At 34.7% G+C, this 24,684-nt stretch overlaps 3 protein-coding genes and 1 non-coding gene across 4 annotated transcripts; 3 read left to right on the top strand and 1 right to left on the bottom strand.

The window, feature by feature from the left end:
• LOC109726365 (transcription repressor OFP13-like) lies at positions 4,340-5,459 on the top strand. The gene is made up of 2 exons (XM_020255902.1): positions 4,340-4,351; positions 4,788-5,459. The coding sequence occupies exons 1-2, from the start codon at positions 4,340-4,342 to the stop codon at positions 5,457-5,459; spliced, it is 684 nt and encodes a 227-aa protein (XP_020111491.1).
• Positions 10,103-11,109, top strand: LOC109726364 (transcription repressor OFP13-like; the record flags this gene model as incomplete). The annotated part of the gene is made up of 1 exon (XM_020255901.1): positions 10,103-11,109. A coding segment is annotated over one exon (804 nt), but the record flags the coding sequence as incomplete, so codon positions are not given.
• TRNAI-AAU lies at positions 13,485-13,558 on the top strand. Its single transcript has one exon. It is a non-coding gene; the product is annotated as a tRNA-Ile (tRNA).
• LOC109726672 (digalactosyldiacylglycerol synthase 1, chloroplastic-like) lies at positions 13,777-19,238 on the bottom strand. Its single transcript, XM_020256425.1, has 7 exons — positions 18,469-19,238; positions 17,963-17,995; positions 17,342-17,429; positions 16,485-16,969; positions 15,830-16,096; positions 14,947-15,296; positions 13,777-14,593 (listed from the first exon to the last, which is right to left on the bottom strand). The coding sequence occupies exons 1-7, from the start codon at positions 19,102-19,104 to the stop codon at positions 14,080-14,082; spliced, it is 2,373 nt and encodes a 790-aa protein (XP_020112014.1). The 5' UTR covers positions 19,105-19,238; the 3' UTR covers positions 13,777-14,079.

The following is a 24,684-nucleotide window of genomic DNA, read 5'->3' as shown; positions in this document are numbered from 1 at the left end:
AAAAAAATGGCCCTTAAACTGTCGACAAACCTAGCAAAATTTAATTATATTTAATAATAATATGCATAAAATATTAAAATGGCAATAAGAGGCCATACAAATGCGCGTGTTTTTGGGTGCAATAGCCACAAATTCATGGTCTCCTTGTTAAAAAGGTCGTTTAAATGTCACTACTATATTAGTTGTATATGACTACTTTAGGGAGTAATTGATGAGAAATATTTGTTTAAAGCCCAAATACTAAGCTTTTCCGAAAGAAGTGTAGTATTAAAAAATAATCAGTGGTCAACTTTGCATGTGCAAATAGCAAGAAAAAAAAAAGAAAAATAAGTTTAATTAGTAGCATCTTTTCCCCTTAAATCACCTTAATTATCACTTATAAACAACACGAATTAGTGCGTTTGTCGTTGAGACGTCTCGAGACTAATACATACAACTCTTTAATTACCTAAACAAGACTTCTATAATTGATTCGATCCTTATAGGAGCTGCTACCGAACCTAGCAAATTTTTTTAAAAAAGGAATAAGAAATTTTGGTTAAATATGAGGGAATTAAGGAAGCAATAATAATATTAATTTTAGGAACCAAAACCAAAAAAAATTAAATTTAAAACTTTTACTTTTATAGAAATACAATTTTTTAAAAAAAAATAGTGAAAAAACTTTTGCATTTCTTTGAATATATATCTCTACTGAATAATACTTTTGCATCCATAAGTAAAACAAACAGTATTTATCTCCTGTGAGGAGCATGTTAATTACATATTAATTTTAGGATTATGATAATTAAGATTTTCTCTATCCATACCCTAAGCTTGGAGAAATTAAAAACTACTGTGCATGCATGCATGTGTAGTAGTTGTAGAAAAGCAAGATAAAGGCACAGAAAGGATTGTCATATATAGCTAGATTCTAATCACTACTTTATAAAAAGAAACTAAAAGAGCTTTTAAGCTTAAAGAGAAACAAAGTGAAGTTAAGGCCACATGCAAGCTACATGAACTTTAGCTACATGTAGCTGGGAACATTTTGAATAACAATTAAGATAGATATATAGGTTTACAATATTGTGTAGGTGCCATGGGGATTATTGTAGATATATATAGAGTTAAGCTGGAATGCTATCAGTAACAAACGGACTCGATCCGTTGCCGGCCACCAATTTATTTTCGATGATGTACTAGCCTCCAAATCGATAATCGACACCGTTGAACATGATCTATACCACTCGAAGTATCTAAAAACCAAATTTCAAATCTTTCTGACATCATTAACCTAATGATCAAAGAGTTTCAAAATTTACAATTTTAATAGTCGATATAAGACGTTTTCTCGTTTAACGGCGTATAGATATCCAAATCAATTGAATTTTTGTTAGAAAATTGTTTAAACTATTTAGAACAAGATCTATACTCTTAATCTTAATTACAAAACTTCTATCAACACTTTTTAAATGATATTCATTTTCAGCCGTTCATTTTTGAGTCAACTTGATGGATAACAAAACAATAACGAAAAAAAATAAAAATTGATTTCTAGATGCTTCCAATGGTATAAATTATGTTCAACGGTGTCGATCATCGATTTGTAGGCTCCATCATCAAAAATAAATTGGTGGCAACGGAGCCTATTTACTACCGATACTATTCCAGCTCTATATATATATATTTATATATCCTAATTCGATTACAGGGTATTGTTCCTAAGAGAAGAATAGTGAGAAAATATCAAAATTATTGTCCTTGACCTCATCATCTTTCTATATATCATATGTTTGGCATTAGAACAGAAGTTACCGAACATACAAAAAAATATCTAATTTTGTTTTTAAAGTAAACAGTTAAAACTTAAAAGTAGAAGCTAGCTCCGACGTAAAAGATATACTGATCTTTCTCCAAAATGATGGAATAATGGAAGCTATATAAATTGAACAATGAAATGATATTAATTTTTAGTCATATCGCTCTATTGTAGCACTACTATAAAAGCACTGATAAAAGCCAAAAATATATGTATAGCTCCGACTCAACACCTAGCTATAGCCTATAGGAGACCCACTAGAGCACAAAGGATTAATTAGTATAAAAAATCTATTATATACATGTATAAGTCGACTTAATTAATTAACTTAAACCCAGTTAGCTATAGATTAAACCTTTCTTGTCCACAGGAACAGGAAATATATACCTAACTAGAGACAGTGTACCATAAGAAATGAATATCATGCTCCCTTGGATTCTCTTTTGCTTCGTTGCATCGAAAAAGCCTCACTAGCTACTTGCTACATAGATACACTCCCATCACATAGTATTAATTTAACCAGTTACACAAAGCGACAAGTTCGAATCTTAAAGCAATGTTGATGATTAATTAATTAAGTGCTAAGATTGGTGACATCTCCTTGGGAATAGGTTGTTGTTCTATGTATACGAGAAAGAGTGCTTTTAGAAGCAGGAATGTAGTTGTTTTTGATGATAGGATTTTCAACTCATCATTTATTAAACTATAGATTTAAAATCTTTTGAAAATAATTTAAATTTCGCTATGTTAATTTCAATATTATTTATTCGTACTTCGGAAAATAACCCATCTCAACTACGTAAATATATGTGTTGAAATAGTAATCCAAACTTAATCTAAAATTTAGTTAGAGATAGAGTATATTCAATTTATACATTGATTATATTTAAAAGTTTACATAATTAGAATAGGATTTATAATTATCCAAAGTAAAAGTTGGACTTGATAGGTATATATAGTTAGGCATGGATTAATTAGATGAAAAAATCACAGTAGACATGGCTGCATTGGTGTTGCGCAGAATATAATTAATTATTTTTTATTAATAAAGTATTAATTTAGTTTTCTTCTTTCCGCACAATATCTCTTCTCTATATTATTTTGTTTTATTTAAATTTTGGATTATATATTCGATATCAGTACAAATATCAGTTTCACTAATTAGTATCAGAGCAAATCACACATCCAACAGTTTGTATATAAATTTAAATTTTGTTCTTGTATGCAGTTGAAGCCGTCCCACATTTTGCTGCTGTTTTTATGTGTCAGGTGAAATACACAAGCATGCCAAATGCTAGTAGTAACTTGCAAAGCAAAATGATTTGTTTTTTTTTTATTTAATATAGTATGTTTAAAAGATGATCGACTTAATTAATTAAATATTGCAATCCCCTTATAAAAAAAGTGAAATAAAAACCAAAGTGGTGGAGAGCCTGAACATGATAAGATTGATTTATCAACTCCCCATCATTCCAATTCTTGCCAAACATATGAGACTTTTCCAAACAAACACAAGGAAAGGGAACACTACATCACTGCTCTCCATTTGCACACAACATTCAATGCGTTTATTAAATGAGAAATTGAATTCTCTATGTCTCCGTTTGGTTCGGGGTTAAGAAAAAAATAGCTATTCTAGGGATAGAGTTAAGTTCGGAGTTAAAGTTTTTTTATGTTTGGTTGGGGGTTGGAGTTAATCTAGAATAATAAAAAATAGTGTTTGGTTGGAGTAGGTAGGATAACAAGATAATGATTGATAAAGAAGGATAATGATTGATTGGAGTAGGTGTGATAAAAAAGATAGTGGGTTATTATGAATAGAAAATAGTATTTGGTTGGAGTTTGGTGGGGTTAGGTGGGGTTAGCTAACCCGGAATAATTTATTTGAGGTGGGGTTAGGTAGGGTTAGCTAACCCCACCTATTTTTTGGAGCGTTTGGGGATAAAATGGGGGTTAAGGGGTTATTCCACCCCTTATATCACTTTGTTCAATGCTTACATGAGAATTGTAATTGTGTGTACATAGTCCACCAAACATATATGGATCTTGTGTTTAGCCATATATCAATTTATAGATCAATTAAACATATTACTTTTTATCACATCGATTTTGAATTCTCAATAATTACGCGTCATGTTCGATCGCGCGCATTGTCATATAATTTCGTCTGCTTTTTTTTTTTTTTGAGAGAGAGAAAGATAGCACACTATCTGCTTTATTCATTAGAGAAATAAATTTAGCTACATGAAGTAAGACAAATAAGATCTCGATGACAGTAAAAAGTCAAGAAAAAGAATAGATCGACAAGAGCAGAAAGACTAACTTAAAAAAAAACTAAAAAGTGATAGGTGGTAATTATATTTTCTTGTATAGTTAATTATATTGTCTTGTAGTGCTTCTTCCAATCAATCTTCGTCACTTAATCGAACTATAGTTTTTTGATATTTAAAAGTTATCTTCTTTAACAGATGAAAAACTATAGTATAGTATAGTAGAACATAATGATACAAATGAGGGTTTATCCGGTCAACCGATGACATGGTAAACCAGGTTCATGCAAGAATTTCTCCCACTCTCCCCATAATCCCCTTCTCTTTTTCTCATTAGCTATTCCCTCCCCTCCACCGTCCTCTCCCTTTATAAATACAAAACCCCCCATCAAAACAACACTAACCTAATCTCTTTCTCTCTCTCTCTCTCTCCATTTCTACATTCCCTCTCTCTCCTCCTCCACTTCCACCACCTCCTCCATTTCGGTCTCCTTCACAAGCTAATCCAAAGCTAGAAGCAGAAGCAGAAGAAGCCATTTTTAATGGGCAAGAGGGGCTTGAGCTCTCTCCTCTTCAAGCTAAGAGACAACCCAAGACCCTCCTCCTCCTCCTCCTCCTCCTCCTCCTCCTCTTCTTCTTCCTCCTCCTCTTACAACAAATACTACTTTTGCTACCCTCCTCCACCTTCTTCATGGCCATGGCCTTCTTCATGCAAGCACCCAAAAACCAACTCCTTTCGCGCCCACGCCGCCTCCGCCGCCGCCTCCATCTACAACACCGCAAACTCGGTCTACGACAACACCGCCTACTCCACCGCCTCCGATGACACCGAGAGCCTACTCCCCGGCCCGACTCACGAAGCACTGGTCCCGGTCCCGGTCCGGGTCCGGTCCGACCGGCTCTTCTTCGAACCGGGCGCCACGACCCGGTCCATTGTGCACGCACGTCGCAACAACCATAACAACAACGATGACGACGACAACGACGATGTAGACAATAGCATGGAGAAGAGAGAGGAGGAGGAGGAGGGGGAAGTCAACGCTGACTCGGCGGGCTCGCCGTTCGAGGAGAGCGTGGCGTTGACCGTGGAGTCAACGGACCCGTATAGAGATTTCCGTGCGTCCATGGAGGAGATGGTGGTGGCGCATGCGGTCAGCGACTGGGAGGGGCTCGAGGAACTGCTCACGTGGTATTTAAATGCGAACGGTCAAAAAACGCACGCATTCATCGTGGGGGCCTTCGTGGATCTCCTCGTGAGCTTAGTCTCCGCTTCTGCTTCTGCTTCTGCTATTTCGGGTTCGGATTTAGATTCGGATTCACCGTTATCAACGATCTCGTTTGATCACGAGGTTGAGAAGGAGAATAACGTGGTTGGTTGTCGCGAATAATTACTTTTGATCTACATGAAGAGATTGTTTTTCTTGGTCTCTTTTTTCTTTTGTTCCTTTTTTGAGAGTTGATCTAAGGGATCGATCATCTTAAATATTATTGTATTATATATCATTATACGAACATACAAGTAGGCGTTGTTCTTTTCTTTTTTTTTTTTACTTTTTCTTTTTCGATGCTAGTAGATTTTATGTGATAGTACCTGAGTCTTAAGCGTGAGAGTGATCAGAATTTTAATTAACACATGTACAACTCTCTCCTAATTAACTTGCACGTGTTGTAACGACCATATCTACCATAGTTGGTTAAGAATTTGATGATTAATTAGTATTTAAAAATTTCAAGTTTTATACTTAGCTGTTTTATATTTCTAACTCGGATTATTTCTAAATAATATAAATTAAAACGTTACAATCTTTCTCTCTCAAAAAAAAAATATTGAACAACATATTCGAAATGATTCGTATTCGACACGAAAATAATGCGACAGTTGATTAGCTATAACAAAGTTCTTCCATTCGAGAATCAAAACATAGTTTTGCAAGCGAAATGACCCAATTTTTTTGTAAAAAAAACATATATATATTTGGATAAACTAGTTACAATTACGTAAAAAGTTTTATCACTGATTATCAACAGTGTAATTTTTTAAATAGTATTATAATACCACAAGAAGAATATTGTACTTGCTAGGAACAGCTTTTTGTCAGTGTACGTAAAAAGGAAAAGGTTAAACAAATAAAAATGAAATAAAAAAAAAAAAAAATTGTCCCTTATGTAAAGGTTCTAGTAGATTGGGAAAGGCCACAACTCGATTAGGCCAATAATATATGTTTGCACGCCTATTTAATAAATTAATAATATTTCACCTAAACTAGATGGTGCCAACTTTTTTTTTTCTAAGTATAAAAATAAAAAATATTAGATAAATTTGTTTATAATATGGTGCCAGCTTTAAAAGTCGTGACAGCAATTTAGCTCAGCTACTGTATAGAAACGACCGTTTTATTAAAATAAAAGGATACAGTTTTTACACTGAGACTAATTAAACCAATTATATATTCAATTATACTTTTTACGAATCAACAAAAACAAAAAAAAAATCTCTTAAAAAGAAATTTATGAAAAATTTTAAAAGCATCATTTGGTGTATATAGCAGTACTAGCTCGTTGACAAATTTGAAAACCCTTGTTTAATGTATAGAACTTTTTTTTTTCTTTTTCTTTTTCTTTTTTTTTTTTTTAGTGAACCTTCCTTTATAGATTTGAGATGTCATATATCAATGTAGAATTGTACATATACTGTAACTATAATTGAACCTTCCTTTGTAGATTTGAGATGTCATATGTCAATTAATGTACATATACTGTAACTATATTGACTTTGCATGAAAACACAAAATAGCTCTGAGAATATAGAGTGCCAAACACTAGGTTGTAGAAGGTGACAAATAATTAGTTTTAGAGGAGAACACTTCACAATGTCCTAGTTTATGATTGAAAATGTCGACACAACATATCNACAGGAAATATATACCTAACTAGAGACAGTGTACCATAAGAAATGAATATCATGCTCCCTTGGATTCTCTTTTGCTTCGTTGCATCGAAAAAGCCACACTAGCTACTTGCTCCAAAGATACACTCCCATCACATAGTATTAATTTAACTGGTTACGTAAAGCGACAAGTTCGAATCTTAAAGCAATGTTGATGATTAATTAATTAAGTGCTAAGATTGGTGACATCTCCTTGGGAATAGGTTGTTGTCCTATGTATACGAGAAAGAGTGCTTTTAGAAGCAGGAATGTAGTTGTTTTTGATGATAAGATTTTCAACTCATCATTTATTAAACTAGATTTAAAATCTTTTGAAAATAATTTAAATTTCGCTATGTTTCAATATTATTTATTCGTACTTCCGAAAATAACCCATCTCAACTACGAGTATATTCAATTTATACATTGATTATATTTAAAAGTTTACATAATTAGAATAGGATTTATAATTATCCAAAGTAAAAGTTGGACTTGATAGGTATATATAGTTAGGTATGGATTAATTAGATGAAAAAATCACAGTAGACATAGCTGCATGGGTGTTGCACAGAATGTAATTAATTACTTTTTATTAATAAAGTATTAATTTAGTTTTCTCCTTTCCGCACAATATCTCTTCTCTATATTATTTTGTTTTATTTAAATTTTGGATTATATATTCGATATCAGTACAAATACCAGTTTCACTAATTAGGGGCCGTTTGGTTGGATGTAGTTGTAGAAACAGTGTAGTTGGAAATGCATGCAGTTACAAATGCTGCAGTTATAACTACACCTAGTCTGTTTGGTTTTATACAGTTGCAACTGCTGCGGTTACATTTCCTCTGTTTGGTAGGCTGCAGTTGAGATTTGTATTTGTAAATTCTATCAATTTTTATATAGAAATGTAAGATTACCTCTTCTGAGCATAACGTAATCATGTTTTAAATATTAATTAAAACTTTTATATCTATATATAATTTATATATTATAAAATTATATATGAATTTAATAAATCTTAAATGTAAATATATTATGAATTTGTTCAAAATAAATGAATATGTATTTTTGAAAAAAAAAAAAAAGAAAAAAGAAGTGTATGAAAAAAAAATCACACTTTGTTTATTTTTTTAATGGGTGAGCCGACTCCGGCTCAACTGTTATAGTTGGTACTACGGTCAATTTGGCTGCAGTACCAACTGCTGCAGTTGGGCCTTCTCGTGCAGATGCAACTGCATCAGTTCGGTCTAACTACACCAAACCAAACAAAAAATTAATAGATGCATGCATTTCCAACTGCAATGCAGTTGGAAATGCATACAACCAAACAACCCCTTAGTATCAGAGCAAATCACACATCCAACAGTTTGTATATAAATTCAAATTTTGTTCTTGTATGCAGTTGAAGCCGTCCCACATTTTGCTGCTGTTTTTATGTGTCAGGTGAAATACACAAGCATGCCAAATGCTAGTAGTAACTTGCAAAGCAAAATGATTTGTTTTTTTTTTATTTAATATAGTATGTTTAAAAGATGATCGACTTAATTAATTAAATATTGCAATCCCCTTATAAAAAAAGTGAAATAAAAACCAAAGTGGTGGAGAGCCTGAACATGATAAGATTGATTTATCAACTCCCCATCATTCCAATTCTTGCCAAACATATGAGACTTTTCCAAACAAACACAAGGAAAGGGAACACTACATCACTGCTCTCCATTTGCACACAACATTCAATGCGTTTATTAAATGAGAAATTGAATTCTCTATGTCTCCGTTTGGTTCGGGGTTAAGAAAAAAATAGCTATTCTAGGGATAGAGTTAAGTTCGGAGTTAAAGTTTTTTTATGTTTGGTTGGGGGTTGGAGTTAATCTAGAATAATAAAAAATAGTGTTTGGTTGGAGTAGGTAGGATAACAAGATAATGATTGATAAAGAAGGATAATGATTGATTGGAGTAGGTGTGATAAAAAAGATAGTGGGTTATTATGAATAGAAAATAGTATTTGGTTGGAGTTTGGTGGGGTTAGGTGGGGTTAGCTAACCCGGAATAATTTATTTGAGGTGGGGTTAGGTAGGGTTAGCTAACCCCACCTATTTTTTGGAGCGTTTGGGGATAAAATGGGGGTTAAGGGGTTATTCCACCCCTTATATCACTTTGTTCAATGCTTACATGAGAATTGTAATTGTGTGTACATAGTCCACCAAACATATATGGATCTTGTGTTTAGCCATATATCAATTTATAGATCAATTAAACATATTACTTTTTATCACATCGATTTTGAATTCTCAATAATTACGCGTCATGTTCGATCGCGCGCATTGTCATATAATTTCGTCTGCTTTTTTTTTTTTTTGAGAGAGAGAAAGATAGCACACTATCTGCTTTATTCATTAGAGAAATAAATTTAGCTACATGAAGTAAGACAAATAAGATCTCGATGACAGTAAAAAGTCAAGAAAAAGAATAGATCGACAAGAGCAGAAAGACTAACTTAAAAAAAAACTAAAAAGTGATAGGTGGTAATTATATTTTCTTGTATAGTTAATTATATTGTCTTGTAGTGCTTCTTCCAATCAATCTTCGTCACTTAATCGAACTATAGTTTTTTGATATTTAAAAGTTATCTTCTTTAACAGATGAAAAACTATAGTATAGTGTAGTAGAACATAATGATGCAAATGAGGGTTTATCCAGTCAACCGATGACATGGTAAACCAGGTCCATGCAAGAATTTCTCCCACTCTCCCCATAATCCCCTTCTCTTTCTCTCATTAGCTATTCCCTCCCCTCCACCGTCCTCTCCCTTTATAAATACAAAACCCCCCATCAAAACAACACTAACCTAATCTCTCTCTCTCTCTCTCTCTCTCTCTCTCTCTCTCTCTCTCTCTCTCTCCATTTCTACATTCCCACTCTCTCCTCCTCCACTTCCACCACCTCCTCCATTTCGATCTCCTTCACAAGCTAATCCAAAGCTAGAAGCAGAAGCAGAAGAAGCCATTTTTAATGGGCAAGAGGGGCTTGAGCTCTCTCCTCTTCAAGCTAAGAGACAACCCAAGACCCTCCTCCTCCTCCTCCTCCTCCTCCTCCTCCTCCTCCTCTTCTTCTTCCTCCTCCTCTTACAACAAATACTACTTTTGCTACCCTCCTCCACCTTCTTCATGGCCATGGCCTTCTTCATGCAAGCACCCAAAAACCAACTCCTTTCGCGCCCACGCCGCCTCCGCCGCCGCCTCCATCTACAACACCGCAAACTCGGTCTACGACAACACCGCCTACTCCACCGCCTCCGATGACACCGAGAGCCTACTCCCCGGCCCGACTCACGAAGCACTGGTCCCGGTCCCGGTCCGGGTCCGGTCCGACCGGCTCTTCTTCGAACCGGGCGCCACGACCCGGTCCATTGTGCACGCACGTCGCAACAACCATAACAACAACGATGACGACGACAACGACGATGTAGACAATAGCATGGAGAAGAGAGAGGAGGAGGAGGAGGGGGAAGTCAACGCTGACTCGGCGGGCGCGCCGTTCGAGGAGAGCGTGGCGTTGATCGTGGAGTCAACGGACCCGTATAGAGATTTCCGTGCGTCCATGGAGGAGATGGTGGTGGCGCATGCGGTTAGCGACTGGGAGGGGCTCGAGGAACTGCTCACGTGGTATTTAAAAGTGAACGGTCAAAAAACGCACGCATTCATTGTGGGGGCCTTCGTGGATCTCCTCGTGAGCTTAGTCTCCACTTCCGCTTCCGCTTCCGCTTCTGCTTCTTCTATTTCGGTTTCGCAGTTAATTTCGGGTTTGCGTTCGGGTTCGGATTCTGGTTCGCCGTTGTCGACGCTTTCATCGACGATCACGTTTGATCATGAGGTTGAGAAGGGGAACGTTGTCGAGTGTCGTGAGTAATTAATTTTGATCTACATGAAGAGATTGTTTTTCGTGGTCATATTTTTTGTTTTTTTGTTTGTTTGTTTTTTGAGAGTTGATAGAAGGGATCGATCATCTTCTTAAATATTATTGTATTATTATACCATTACACGTACGTGCATGGAAGTAGGTTTTAGTTTTTTATTTCCTTTTTCTTCGTCCATAGGTTTTATGTAATAGTATCTGAGCCTTAAGTATGAGATCTAGCTAGTGATGAGAATTTTAATTAATACAGATATCTTTTAATATTTTTTTGCTCGTTCTTAATTAAGTTGTTATTATTTAACGTCCGTATGTAACACAATTAACTAAGAATTTGATGATTAATATTTAAAATTCTAATGTTGATCAATACCTAGTTGTTTTATATTTCTAATTTAATTTTTTTTTTTTTAAAATTAAACAGTCATAACCAAATTTCTTCACTTTGAGAAATCGAAACATAGTTTTGAAATCGTAATGACCCAATTTTTTTAAAAAAAACATATATATATTTTATCACTGATTATCAACAGTGTAATTTTTTAAATAGTATTATAATACCACAAGAAGAATATTGTACTTGCGAGGAACAGCTTTTTGTCAGTGTACGTAAAAAGGAAAAGGTTAAACAAATAAAAATGAAATAAAAATAAAAATAAAATTGTCCCTTATGTAAAGGTTCTAGTAGATTGGGAAAGGCCACAACTCGATTAGGCCAATAATATATGTTTGCACGCCTATTTAATAAATTAATAATATTTCACCTAAACTAGATGGTGCCAACTTTTTTTTTTCTAAGTATAAAAATAAAAAATATTAGATAAATTTGTTTATAATATGGTGCCAGCTTTAAAAGTCGTGACAGCAATTTAGCTCAGCTACTGTATAGAAACGACCGTTTTATTAAAATAAAAGGATACAGTTTTTACACTGAGACTAATTAAACCAATTATATATTCAATTATACTTTTTACGAATCAACAAAAACAAAAAAAAAAAAAATCTTAAAAAGAAATTTATGAAAAATTTTAAAAGCATCATTTCGTGTATATAGCAGTACTAGCTCGTTAACAAATTTGAAAACCCTTGTTTAATGTATAGAACTTTTTTTTTTTTCTTTTTCTTTTTCTTTTTTTTTCTTTTTTTAGTGAACCTTCCTTTATAGATTTGAGATGTCATATATCAATGTAGAATTGTACATATACTGTAACTATAATTGAACCTTCCTTTGTAGATTTGAGATGTCATATGTCAATTAATGTACATATACTGTAACTATATTGACTTTGCATGAAAACACAAAATAGCTCTGAGAATATAGAGTGCCAAACACTAGGTTGTAGAAGGTGACAAATAATTAGTTTTAGAGGAGAACACTTCACAATGTCCTAGTTTATGATTGAAAATGTCGACACAACATATAGCTATAGCTGGATAATTATATATAGATTGTACTTTTTTAGAAAATTGCATCTAGAGAAATTAAGTCATTTAATAATTATAAATTCTTAAGTGGTGTTGCCTTTTTCTCTTTTTTTTTTAAGAGAGAGAGAGAGAGAGAGAGGGGCAGATAACACGTTACCAGATTCGTTTATTTTTTTTTTAAAAAAAAACTTAGTTGAAAATGTGAAACAACTGCACTTCGAACTTGGATCTTTGAGTATCAACTCCCAAGTCTTTTGTCACCTACTCTAGGGGCGATCGGTCTTAAATAATGTTGTCACACATATTTAAATTGTGTGATGATATATTTTATTGTATGATAATTAACTCTCAAGGGGGAAATTATATATGCACGTTAAAACACCAGTTTAGTGACAATTATCTTGAAAATATTGATGAGTAAATTCTATTTGATGCAACGAATAAATAAAACCAATATTTTAACAATTTAAGCTTTTGGAAACTTAATGATCCAACACCGTAGGTAGAAGTAAAAAAAAAGAAAAGAAATTAAGGATCTACAAGTACCACAAGTTAATCAATTTAGATTGAGATAGTGATATTAAAAACTCAAAATTGTTATTACTACGGACCGTCCCTGACGCAAGTGGCAAAGAGCTTAATGGTTGGTATCCGAGGTCTCAAGTTTGAATCACAGTTGATTTATTTTTTCAGCTAAGTTTATTTCTAAAAGAAATAAATGAAGTGGGTAGCATCCTATCTATCTCTCTAAAAACAATTATTATTACCGTAACAAATGTACCGAATATGATCAAGCTGCCGTATCAACACTATTTTGGTTCAGCTAAAATAATTTTTTTTTGCATGGAGATTATTCTCCTTAACTAAAATAATATTTTTTTTCCTTTTTTGATACAATAATTGTAGAACGAATGAATTGTTATTAGTAAAGACGTTGGTGCTATAATTGCTATTAGACTATACAATTTTATTATATGAAAACTATGAAAGTCGATACACCAACTTTACAAATAATAATTTTGTTCAAAATAATTTTGTTCAAAATAATTTTGTTCAAAATAATTTTGTTCAAAATAATTTTGTTCAAAATAATTTTGTTCAAAAATATTTATTCTATAGTATAACTATACGTTTTAAAATTTCATAAATTGGCCTATTAGCTCAGTTGGTTAGAGCGTCGTGCAAATAACGCGAAGGTCGCAGGTTCGAGACCTGCATGGGCCAATAATTTTAGTTTTTCTTTATTTTAAACAATTTTTTAACGCAATTCCCTTTTAGTCCCACATCGTTATTTGTTTCAAAAATTTATCAAACAGTACATTGTTTTGCTTCCAAGGTGTTTGATAATGGTCCTGGTAAGTGAGAACACACTTTTGCGTCTTTAGACGAAGAGTGTTTAAGGTTCAACAAAATGCCCAACGAAAATAAATGGCGCATTGATCTGATAAATTGGTTCTCTTGATAAGAGGTAGGTACATTACATGAAGAGCGATGATAAGTGTCCATTACAGATTACCTGCACCACAACTGCGTGTGTACCATTCCCAACTCGTAACTTGAGAAGTAGAAAAAGGAGAGAAAAAAAAAAAGAAAAAAATTTGCTAAAATTTACATTACATTTTAATTGACTAGATTAACAACAACCACCAAATTTACACGGAACAGTCACAAGCACTTAAACATCACTAATGAATACTACTTACACGCTACAAAATATATATACACACATAAGTGTATCTACCACACTACCAGCCATATAGAGGATTCTGTACCTGCGGAGGCAATAGATGCAAATCCATAGAGTGCTGCTTATCGTAATCGCGCGTGCCGGGTATTGCCCCTGTAGCCAACCTTAACATCTCATTACCGGTGAAACAGTAATGCGCGAATGCTAGTCCCCCATCCACAACCTCCGACAAAGTCGGCATCGGAATCGATCTTTTTACACCGTTCGTTTGTTTCCCATTGTTATTTAAAATCTTGTCGAGCTCTGAATACTGCACGAATCTCTGGGTCGCGGCCTCCCACGATAAGGTGTGTCTCTGCTCAGGGGTGAGGGGTTGGGGCTCGCGAGCCATGGCCTCCTTCACTCTCGCGACAAAGTCTTCTGATGTTTTGTAGGTTAAGCAGTTTGGGAAGGATTTGAAGAAGTCGTTCGACGGGTGGTCGGCGCAGATGACGAATTTGCCCATAGCAAGGGCCTCGGCTGTCGCGGTGCATAGGACATCACTGACGCTTGGGTTGACGAAAATCTTATACCTGAAAATGCAGTAAAGGAGTAAGTAATCGTAATCATAATTTTTGAAGAAAAAGGAAATGTGGTATGTTCTGATTTGGGTAAAATCATAAAACTTCACATAGATTTTCTGGTTTCAATTCAACACCCCACCAACTTTTTGTCCCCTTCAAATTTGGCTCAAATAGTTTGGTTTGGTACAAAAGCTCAACAACTACTTGATGTTACGGTGAGTTCAGAGTTCTCCTTTTCTTAAAAAAACCAAATCAAATTTCGTCAACCAAATGCTTTTTTTTTTCTTTCGCACAAAATCAAACTTTCAGTGAGTTCTTATGGCTTTAACCTATTGATTTCCCATGCCATATCGATTCCTTACCCTTGAAGAGAATCATCAGCATGATCTCTTCCCTTCAGAAAATTAACATTTAAGTCCAACTTCTTGGCGGCGGATTGGACTTCATGTGAATCTTCACCATTTCCATATAAGTCGATCTTGAACCCTTCCAAGTCCATCTTGTGTCTTGCCAACAAATCAATCAATTCCCTGTAACCTTTCGCCCACACCATCTTCCCGAGAAAATATGCCCCCTTGGGAAACGCCTGCTGCCCTCGCGCCATTTCAGCTGCTATTTTCTCGCCAATTTTAAGGAATTTTGGGTTTACACCATGGACATTGCAAATGACGGACTTTGGTAGATCTTGCGTAGCTGCAGAAAGACGCAAGACCTGCAATAGTTAAAGGGACTTATATTAGATCTTTCATTGCTAAATGCCCTAGAAAAGGACAAGTCATTGTCTGCATCAGGAGTGCCGTGTCAGTCGAGCACTGCCCACTAAGCCACAGCAGTTTTGGACTGCGCAGACGAGTTTCATGTGTAGTTTTGGGGTAGGATTGGCCTTCAACCCAATTTTACCTCCCCGAGTCGCATCCTCTGTTTTAAATTAATTTAAATGAAATTTAACATGTAAAACAAATGCTTAGTAGTTTTGTCTTTTGTGCCTAATTTGGCCTCTGTATTCTCACTTCATCCCTCCTAATATGTCCACCTTTGTAATTATGGCATTTTGAATCGAATAGGGATTTTTATGCCTCTAATTGGAATCATTAGGCAGCACACAAGTTCACGTGGTGACCAGATGCAGGCTACACTATAGCCTAGAATATGTCCACAAGATATGTAACTATCACAAACAACAAAAAAAACCACTGCAACTATCGCACGTTAACTAGAAACAACAAAGGATAATTAAAATGGTACCTTGTGACAATGTGCTCTGGTGACCAGGTTGTTAATATGCTTAACAAGAAAAGCTTGAATGGCCCCGTTTTTCTCCCTCCTAATATACTCCAAGTAATTTGTGTGGACAACACCAATAACATGATTGAATTTGTCAGTCCAACGCTTTCCATGATGATACCAGTTTAGGTGCTCAGGTTCTTCTAGTACAGCAATATCAGCTTCTTTTGAGGGAATAAATTGTGAAGTATCCCCAGCAGGAATAATGCTTCGCCTTTCTTTTGCAAACTGTTTATCAGACATAATATGCAATGTCAATGTTACATGTAAAGGAAAAATATTAAATGTGATTTCACAAATATATCCCCCTACAAATCATCTATCTACATATGCACCACTGTAAATCTCAATTGTCATATATACCCCTCGAACTGCAGTTTCTTACAAAATTATCCCCAATGTTAAGTTAGGGACTCTGTTGAATTCATGGGAGAAAGCTGGTTTTCTACTGTATAAAGCTTGTTTGATAGGGTAATTTTTAATGTTTTTCTGGAGGCACACTTGAAAGTCAAAATTTTTGAAAAGATACATTATAAAACTAGATAATTGTCCAGGAGTAATGTGTAGATTTCTTGTATATCAAAATACAACATTAAATATCGCACTGAGATACTACCTTTCCAGGATAAAAAGAGATCTTGAAGTCCGCCGTAAATCCCACTCTTTCCTCCAGCCAGTTCCGTATATAAGCTTCCTGTTCTTCTGGAGAACTAAAAGTTATATTGTTAGGGTAAACCAGCTCCTGGTCAGACTTGCAAAGCCAAGGGACCACCAAGGTTACATCTTGCTGGGTGGTTTTAGCCAAATATGCAGCACGAAACAATGGGTTTACAGCAGTTCCAGTCAACCACGGAAGACTTGCTGTTGTTACGATTGCAACACGTCGTTTCTCGTCTGATCTCTCATGTTTTGATGAGTTATCCCAGAAGCCACCTTCATAGTGATGCCCTGTGCTTTGGAGCACACTGGCTATTCTTAAATCGAGCTCATCGGCAATGTTCTCATTTCCAACTAACGATAATTCACTTGCAGAAATAGAATTGCACACTATCTGGTCTTTGTGCCTATTGCACAAGGCTTCCACTACTTTGTCGCAGAAATCTACATAAAATATAAACACAGGGAAAAAGCACCATGTTATCATCAGGTTGAGACACGACAGAAAATGTTTGGTTTAGCTAATAATACAGCTGAGGTTTGTTACCAAACCATGACAAAACCCAAAATCTATCTGCCAAAAGGAAATGCTACGGGCAAAAAAGATAGTTCCATTTTTTATGATCATGTAGTAAGAAATAGAATTAGGAGAAAAACATGGATTCTCATGGTCAGCTAATAATAAGCTGACATTGCTGAACAAGTTACTGAAGAATATATAAAAGTAGTTTCACGAGACAAAATGAAATCCAACTTGTCCTACAACTGTAGTGAAAAAATATGACCTTACTGAGGAATAGGGTTTTGTCTGCATACCTCTTCTTATACCAAGTTGATCAAACAGTGGCCCAGATTGCTTAACAAAATAAGCCAAAAGTTCGGGTATATCCAATGGAGGCACTTCCTGCATTAGATCACAAGAATATGTTAGAAAATCCATAAAACTAGAATCTCAATATTAAGCAGTACAAGAAGGTACTGCAATAAGATCAATAGTAACTACTTACTACAAGCTTTTCCTAATTTGTCATGAAAATGATAGATCGGTAGCGACAATACTAAAATATCAGGAAGCACCGTAATATAAAAATTATAATTTAGCTAGCAAACCTAGAATAGTTATGATAATAGCAAAATCCAGTTCGTTTTAAATTCTCTTTTCTTGTAAAGATATTTCTATTGACACGAGAACTGATGTAAAAATCAAAAGCTGACAAAATTAAACACATTAATATCTATTTATGTTACTAAACGCTCTTTAGTTATTGTAGGAGGTACTGTTCGGAAAAGGAGTCTGATTCATCAAGACAAATTAGTGGAGAGAAAAACCTAGTGTCTGCTTTCTCTTGCGACTAGTATATTATTGCATAAACGGGGAAGATCAATATAGTATAAAAATAATAAAAAAGAAAAGCTCCAGATAAGTTTATCACAAACCTTGGATTCTTGAGGCTTCTTACAGATTGATCTCTGCAATCAAAGAAAAAGAACAACTCCTATCTCAATTATAATATTCAAAGCTTGGATATGTAACTGAGAGAAAAGACATGTAACACAGATAATAATACAGCAATCATAAACAGGCTACTTCTGCATCCTGGGGCTACTTAACATGAGAAACCACATAAACATTTATCTAAGCTATGGATGATATCCAGGATAATTCACAATTAAGCAGACGAGTAACCGCCATATTTACTCATTAGGCCAGTGTTGCATTCATGAATAACTACAGTGAACAGAGACTACCCGAAGTCCCCTTCAAACACTCAATTACAAACCTCAAAAGTGCAAATTTCTAGTGCATAAGGAAAGAGAAACAAAACCCCCAACTTATAAGTGCAATAAGAGTAAAATACTCTACCTAATCAGTAATTTTAGCGACCGAAACCCTAATTAATGATCATGAAAGCAAACAGAGTAAGGAGATAGGGCGAAATTACCAAGCTTAATTTCACTTTGTCCATGAACTCATTGCTCTTTAAATTCCCCAAAATCTCACTCGATTGGCTCTTGCGCTCGAGCTCCTTCAAACCCGTCTTCAGCTTCCGAATCAGATCCCACTCCTCGCCCTCCTCCCCCTTCCACCGCACCCTCCTCCTCCTCCTTTCCCGATCTCGCCCCTCCCTTACGAGATCGATTACTCCACTAAATTCATCAACCTCCGCCACGATAGCGTTCCTGATGGCCGAGAGATCGATCCGGATCGAGGCCTTAGGGTTCCACCTCTCCAGAACCTTCCGGCTAAACTCCGGCGACGAGTACACGCGCCGGATCTCCGAGAGCTTGGGCCGGATCCGCTTCACGATCTCGAGCTCCGCGATCGAGGACGACGACGGCGCCGCCGCCGCCGACGAAGACGACGACGGCGCCGCCGCCGCGAGCGGCCGCGGCGGGGCGGAGAGCGCGGAAGCGGAGTGGAGGAGGTTCTCGAGCTCGCGATCGGCGAGGGACTTGAAGGAGCTCGCCCGGGCGCGCATGAGGCGGAGGTCCGCGTCCGCGGAGTCGCGCACCTCGCGCCACCCCTTGGAGAGGAAGGAGAGCGCCTTCTCCGCCGTGTCCGTGCCGAGGTTGTCCATGGCGACCGCCAATGCGAGATCTAGGGTTAGGGTTTTGGGTGGGGACTTCACCGTCCCCTTTTGTCTCTCTCCTGTTTCTTCAGGATGTTACCGTGAGGAGCTCGAGAGCTCGAGAGAGAGACAGAAAACGCTCGACGATGAGAGAGTGTGGAAAAGGTGAGGAAACAAGGGAACAAATTATTGCTGGACCATGGTCCACCATAGACCGATGTCCTACATACATTATTAATTCAAATTATAAAAAAATAAATTTGATTTAAATAGTATGTTTAAAAATGAGTTAAAAACTTATAAAGAGCCCCTCCACAACAGGCCATTTTGAAATGGCCTTCTCAACTTTAAACTCTTGTTATTACATAACACTCGACTTTTATTTTTTAAAAAATTAAATAATTTTAGTCAAAAAAATAAATGTAATAATTTTAATTATTTTTTAGTAAAGTAAAATTAGACTAATTTTTAACTAAATTAGGTATATATTATTCAATTTCACAAAATCAAAAGCTAAAGAGATCTCAATCCAACAAAATAACAACAATAAGTTGAGAAGAGTCATTTTAGTGTAGCCTAATACATTATTACGAAAGAATTATAAGTGACAGTAATGATATATTAATACCATATATTCTTATGATTATTTAATAACTAATTAAAATAGCTTACCAAAATTTTAGATTTATTTTAAGCTATTTAGAGCCTCTAAAATTTTAAAAAATATTGTTAATGACGTGGTGAACCCGGTCCATTGAAAAATGTTTCTTTAACTGGTTACGTCCTGGGAGGCCTCGTTGGTCCTCGAAGATCTCGTGGGGCCAGTTGTGCTGACGTGGCGGAGCCCGAGGGGATCTCGTGGGGCCGACTGTGCTGACGTGGCAGAGCCGTGTGGTGGAGACCACGTGCTCTGTGGCAACGTGGAGCCTTCTTATTGGCTGCGGTAATATAAAGGTTTGTGTGTAGAATATTCCACTCTAGTTAACGAGTGGCGGGGTTTTTGCGTGCCCCTATTGGCTACAATTGAGTGCTCTTTTATTATTTTATTTTATTATTTTATTGTTTTTTTATGCCTTTTTTAAATTAAAAAAAAACTATAAACGCCTCGTCTCAGCTTCTTTAAACAAAGGGAAAACTTTAAAAACCTCCCCTGTGGTTTCGTGCATTCTCACTTTGCTACCCTGTGGTCTAAAACGTATCAATTTACCCCCCTGTGATTTCATTTTTATCTTTTCGGAAGCTTTTTCGTTAATATTTTGTTAAATTATATACAAAAAACTTCAGATAACCATCTATATTTATCGAATAGTCACTTTAGTATCCTTTAATTTTAACTTTGTCACTGATTTTAAAAAAAAATAATAATAAAATTGATAACAAAAAAATAAAAACGAAACCACAGGGGGGCAAATTGATACGTTTTAAACCACAGGGTAGCAAAGTGAGAATGCACGAAACCACAGGGGGGGTTTTTGAAGTTTTCCCTTAAAGAAATTTTCCCGGTCTTAAAAATTGGTGTTATTTAGTAAATTTGGTTATTATTTATTTACTGAATTTAATCAGATCTAATAAACTAATTTGTTCTTTAACAAAAGGGAATTAATTAACATTACCTTTCATTTTAAATCAATTAAATTGAAGGCATGTTATGTTTTATTTGTTTCAAAATAAATATTATAGATGCTTTTTTTTCCTATTTATTAAAGTATATATATGCATCAATATTTGCAGCTTCGCACCATTATTAATGAAATATTACTGCTCTATGTATCTTGTTTATTTAGGCATTTTACAGCATCTTAATTAATGGACTTTAGTGTGCACGAATACTTTATATTTCGCTTGAAGGAATGTTTGTACTAACTTTTTTCCAATAATTGCTTGCATAATAATACTTAAGCAACTTAATTTGGAGAATATATAAATGATTATTTCAGCATCATAAAGATAATAATTTATTATAGGGCATGTTATCATTTTTACCTTTTTTTTTTTTTTTTTTGCATACAAAGAATAAATTAAAAAAAAGCTTTGCCACGGTTCAAATACTAGACAATATTTTTGACTAAAAAGGAGTGAAAAACTTACAAATAAAGGTGTCCAAATTATTCGATATTCCATACCCGATCCGGACCCTACCCGGACTCCAACCGGACCCGAACCGGACCCGATAAAAAATGAATAATATACGGATAAAAAAAATTGCCCATTAAAGTTTCGGGTATGGGTCCGGATATTTTATATCCATACTCGATTTGGCCCCGATCCGAACCCAACTTTTAAATGGGTAGGGTTCAGAATAGTTTTCAAATCCGGACCCGAATCCGAACCTGATGAAATATCCGATAGTAAATAAAAAAAAAAAAAAATTTTAAAGTTGAAGGATCAATTTTAATATGACTTATAGATGATGAGTCACTATATATTTTCATCCTAATGAAATCCTAGCCGTCTCTTTTACTAATTACTTTTTTCTTTTTTCTTTTTTTTGTTTTCTACTCTTTTTTTCTTTTGAATGAATTTTATTGGAAGGTACAACTTAATAGAATGCGAGTTTTTTTATAGTGGGCTTTATAGTTTGTTCATAGACTATTTAATAAAGTTTATAAAAAAAATATACTTATACGGATATTCGTACCTGATCTAGGCCCAATCCATATCCAGTCTTGAACGGATAGTATACGGGTAGTTACTACCCAAACCCGCTCAAATAGATCCGATGGATATATTAGTAACTTTAGTACCCAGATCCGGACCCGACCCGACCTTAAATGGATAGGGTATATATATTTCTTTTCTAGCCATTCCTTTTTAGGGTATGAGTACAGTATATTAATTATCCAGACCCGACCCGGTCCACGGACATCTTTACTTACGAAGTGTATGATTCAGATGACTTGAGCATGATCCGTGATAGTAACTAATCTACCTCCTTTTTCTATCTCTCCAAACAAAATAGTTTTTTTTAAATAATATTTTTAATTTTTATATTTCAATATTTAATTTGAGCATAAGACTTTTCGATAGGCAAAAAAATATAAATTTAAGTTAAATGGGAGAAATTAACACTCATTTTTACGTTTGAACTTAAGATTTTTGATAGGTGTGCTCAAAACTCGGCGTGAACTTTGATTAAATATCTCAGTGTGAGCATGAGTTAAATAAAATTGAGAACTCGACAGAATTTTAACTTAGAATCTTCTACATATTCTGATATAACAGTAAAATATAAGAGATTTTTTTTTTTTTGGATTTTTTTTTTTTTTNATCTTCCCTCTCGGCAGCGGCTGAATGGATCATCGTCATTTTTACTATCATCATCCTCGGAAAAAGCGTCATCATTTGATGTTCTCTTATTATTAATTACTCCTATAGTTTTACCCGCTGCAAAGCGCGAACTTTTTCACTAGTTCTGATATAATAGTAAAATATAAGAGAGATTTTTTTTTGGAATATATATATATTGGGTTTACCGGTTACAGGACTAACAATTTCCACCACTTATGATTCTGGAAGCAACCGGCATTTTCCTCCATGTTCTTGAAAGATCCTCCCTCAGGTGCTTTGAATTTCGTGCATCGGGAGCATCGCAGAAGACGAAAAAGCGCTTCTAAATCACGCGTTGTTTCTTCTGAACAATCAATCAGGAGAAAACTCCAATTCAAATTCGCTAATTTTTCTCGCGCATGAATCATACAAATTTTCATTTTTCTCACACCACAACTTAAAAGATAATAATTTCTCCCAAGCCACAACTCACTTTTGTGAACCATATCATAAGCTTCAAAGTTCTCACTAAACACACAGTAAATAATAATTGGCAAATTTTTATGACACCTACTAATTTCTTAACGCAAATAATACTGTGTCTATAATGTTTTATATTCTTGTAAAGTAACTAATTACGCGACCTGTATATAATGTAAAAGGATATTTTTCATCAATCAGTATCTTTCAACGAGGTATTAGGAATGTGTTTATTTCACCAAAAGTGAAAAAGTGTGAAGTGATTTTCGACCGTAAATATTCACTTTTGCTGCTTGGCTCATTGTAACTACACCTTCAGTCGAAACTCAAAATGTTCAAAATAACGTAATCGGCTTTGGTCCATCCCAAATTATAGTTAATTATGAAAAAAAAAAATGAATAAAATATTAACTTTATCTTACACCTACTGCTTTTTGGTTGCTCACTTGCTGCCTAACAAATAACATAACTAGAAAAATTTTGGAAAAACTTTAAATATCATCCCTGTGGTTTCGCACTTTCTCACTTTCGTACCCTATAGTTTAAAGTGTATCAATTTAGTGCACTGTGGTTTTATTTTTCTCTTTTTATTATCAATTCCATTAATCTTTTTCCCTTAAATCAATGACAAAATTAAAACTAAAGTATACTAAAATGAATATTCGATAAACCTAGGTGGAGAATCTGAAGTTTTTGTATTTAATTTAACAAAATATTAAAAGCTGATGAAAAGAGAAAAATAAAACTACGGGACACTAAATTAATACATTTTAAATCACAGGGTACTAAAGTGAGAAAGTGTGAAACCACATGGGTGGTATTTGAAGTTTATCCAAAAAATTTTGTCTCATAATTATAAAAACAAACAGCGAAAGAAAAATAATTTTCATCCGAACTCTAGTTCAACCGAAAATCTATTTCCGGCCCAACAACTCCGATTTGTGTCATCGGGCCATAAGAAATAAGCCTAGCCCGAGGCCGAGCCGTTCTCGACGAAGTCGGGCCCCCATTATTTGAAAGATTACGGATTGGGCTTGGGCCCAAATTGAACCAATTCTTAAACCTCACTTAATTGGTTTCATGATTAACATAACACAAGGTCTTATTTATTTATTTATTTATCAATCGATAATAAAAATTTTAAAACGGTGGGGATAAATGGTGTAGTGGTGTATTTTTATACGTAGGTATAATCATCCGTATTATACGGCCACTAGTATAACCAAGTATATATATCAAGTGTATGTATATGTATACGCCAGTTGGCTTTTCTTGTACGGAGACCCATCCCCACGCTTACCTTCCCTCCTTTTAGGTAAAAATGTATGCAGACCCCCCACCTATAGGAAATTTGTAAATGATCCCTGAACTTTACTTTTTTGATTGAGACGTTTCAACTTTTATTTTTTTAAAAAAAAATAATTAATTTTAGCCAGCAAATTTAGAGATTTTCTGGAATTTATCAGTAATTTTATCAAATTTAATAATTTTAATTATTTTTTAATAAAAGTAAGACTAATTGATGGTATAAGATTTTTTACATAGACTCCCTCACTATATACATTTTGAAATAGTACCCTAACTATTTTTTTGATTGGGACTACTTAACTTCCAAATTTTTTTAAAAAAAATTACATAGTTTTAGTCAAGAAAATTTGAGAGATTTATCAAATTTATTAGTGATTGCTGAAAATTTAATAATCTTATTTATTTTGTAACAAATGAAAATAGACAAATTAATATGATTAATATTCAATCAAGTATTAAATTTAATAAAACTAAGTATGAAAACTTAAATAAAAAAAAAGAGAAATTGAGGGCTCTCAAAATTTATTATAGGTG

The sequence above is a fragment of the Ananas comosus genome, linkage group 21 (assembly GCF_001540865.1).
Source record: "Ananas comosus cultivar F153 linkage group 21, ASM154086v1, whole genome shotgun sequence".
NCBI lineage: Eukaryota > Viridiplantae > Streptophyta > Magnoliopsida > Poales > Bromeliaceae > Ananas > Ananas comosus.
The sequence above is the reverse complement of the archived record's forward strand: the minus strand, read 5'-3'. Positions and strand labels throughout refer to the sequence as shown.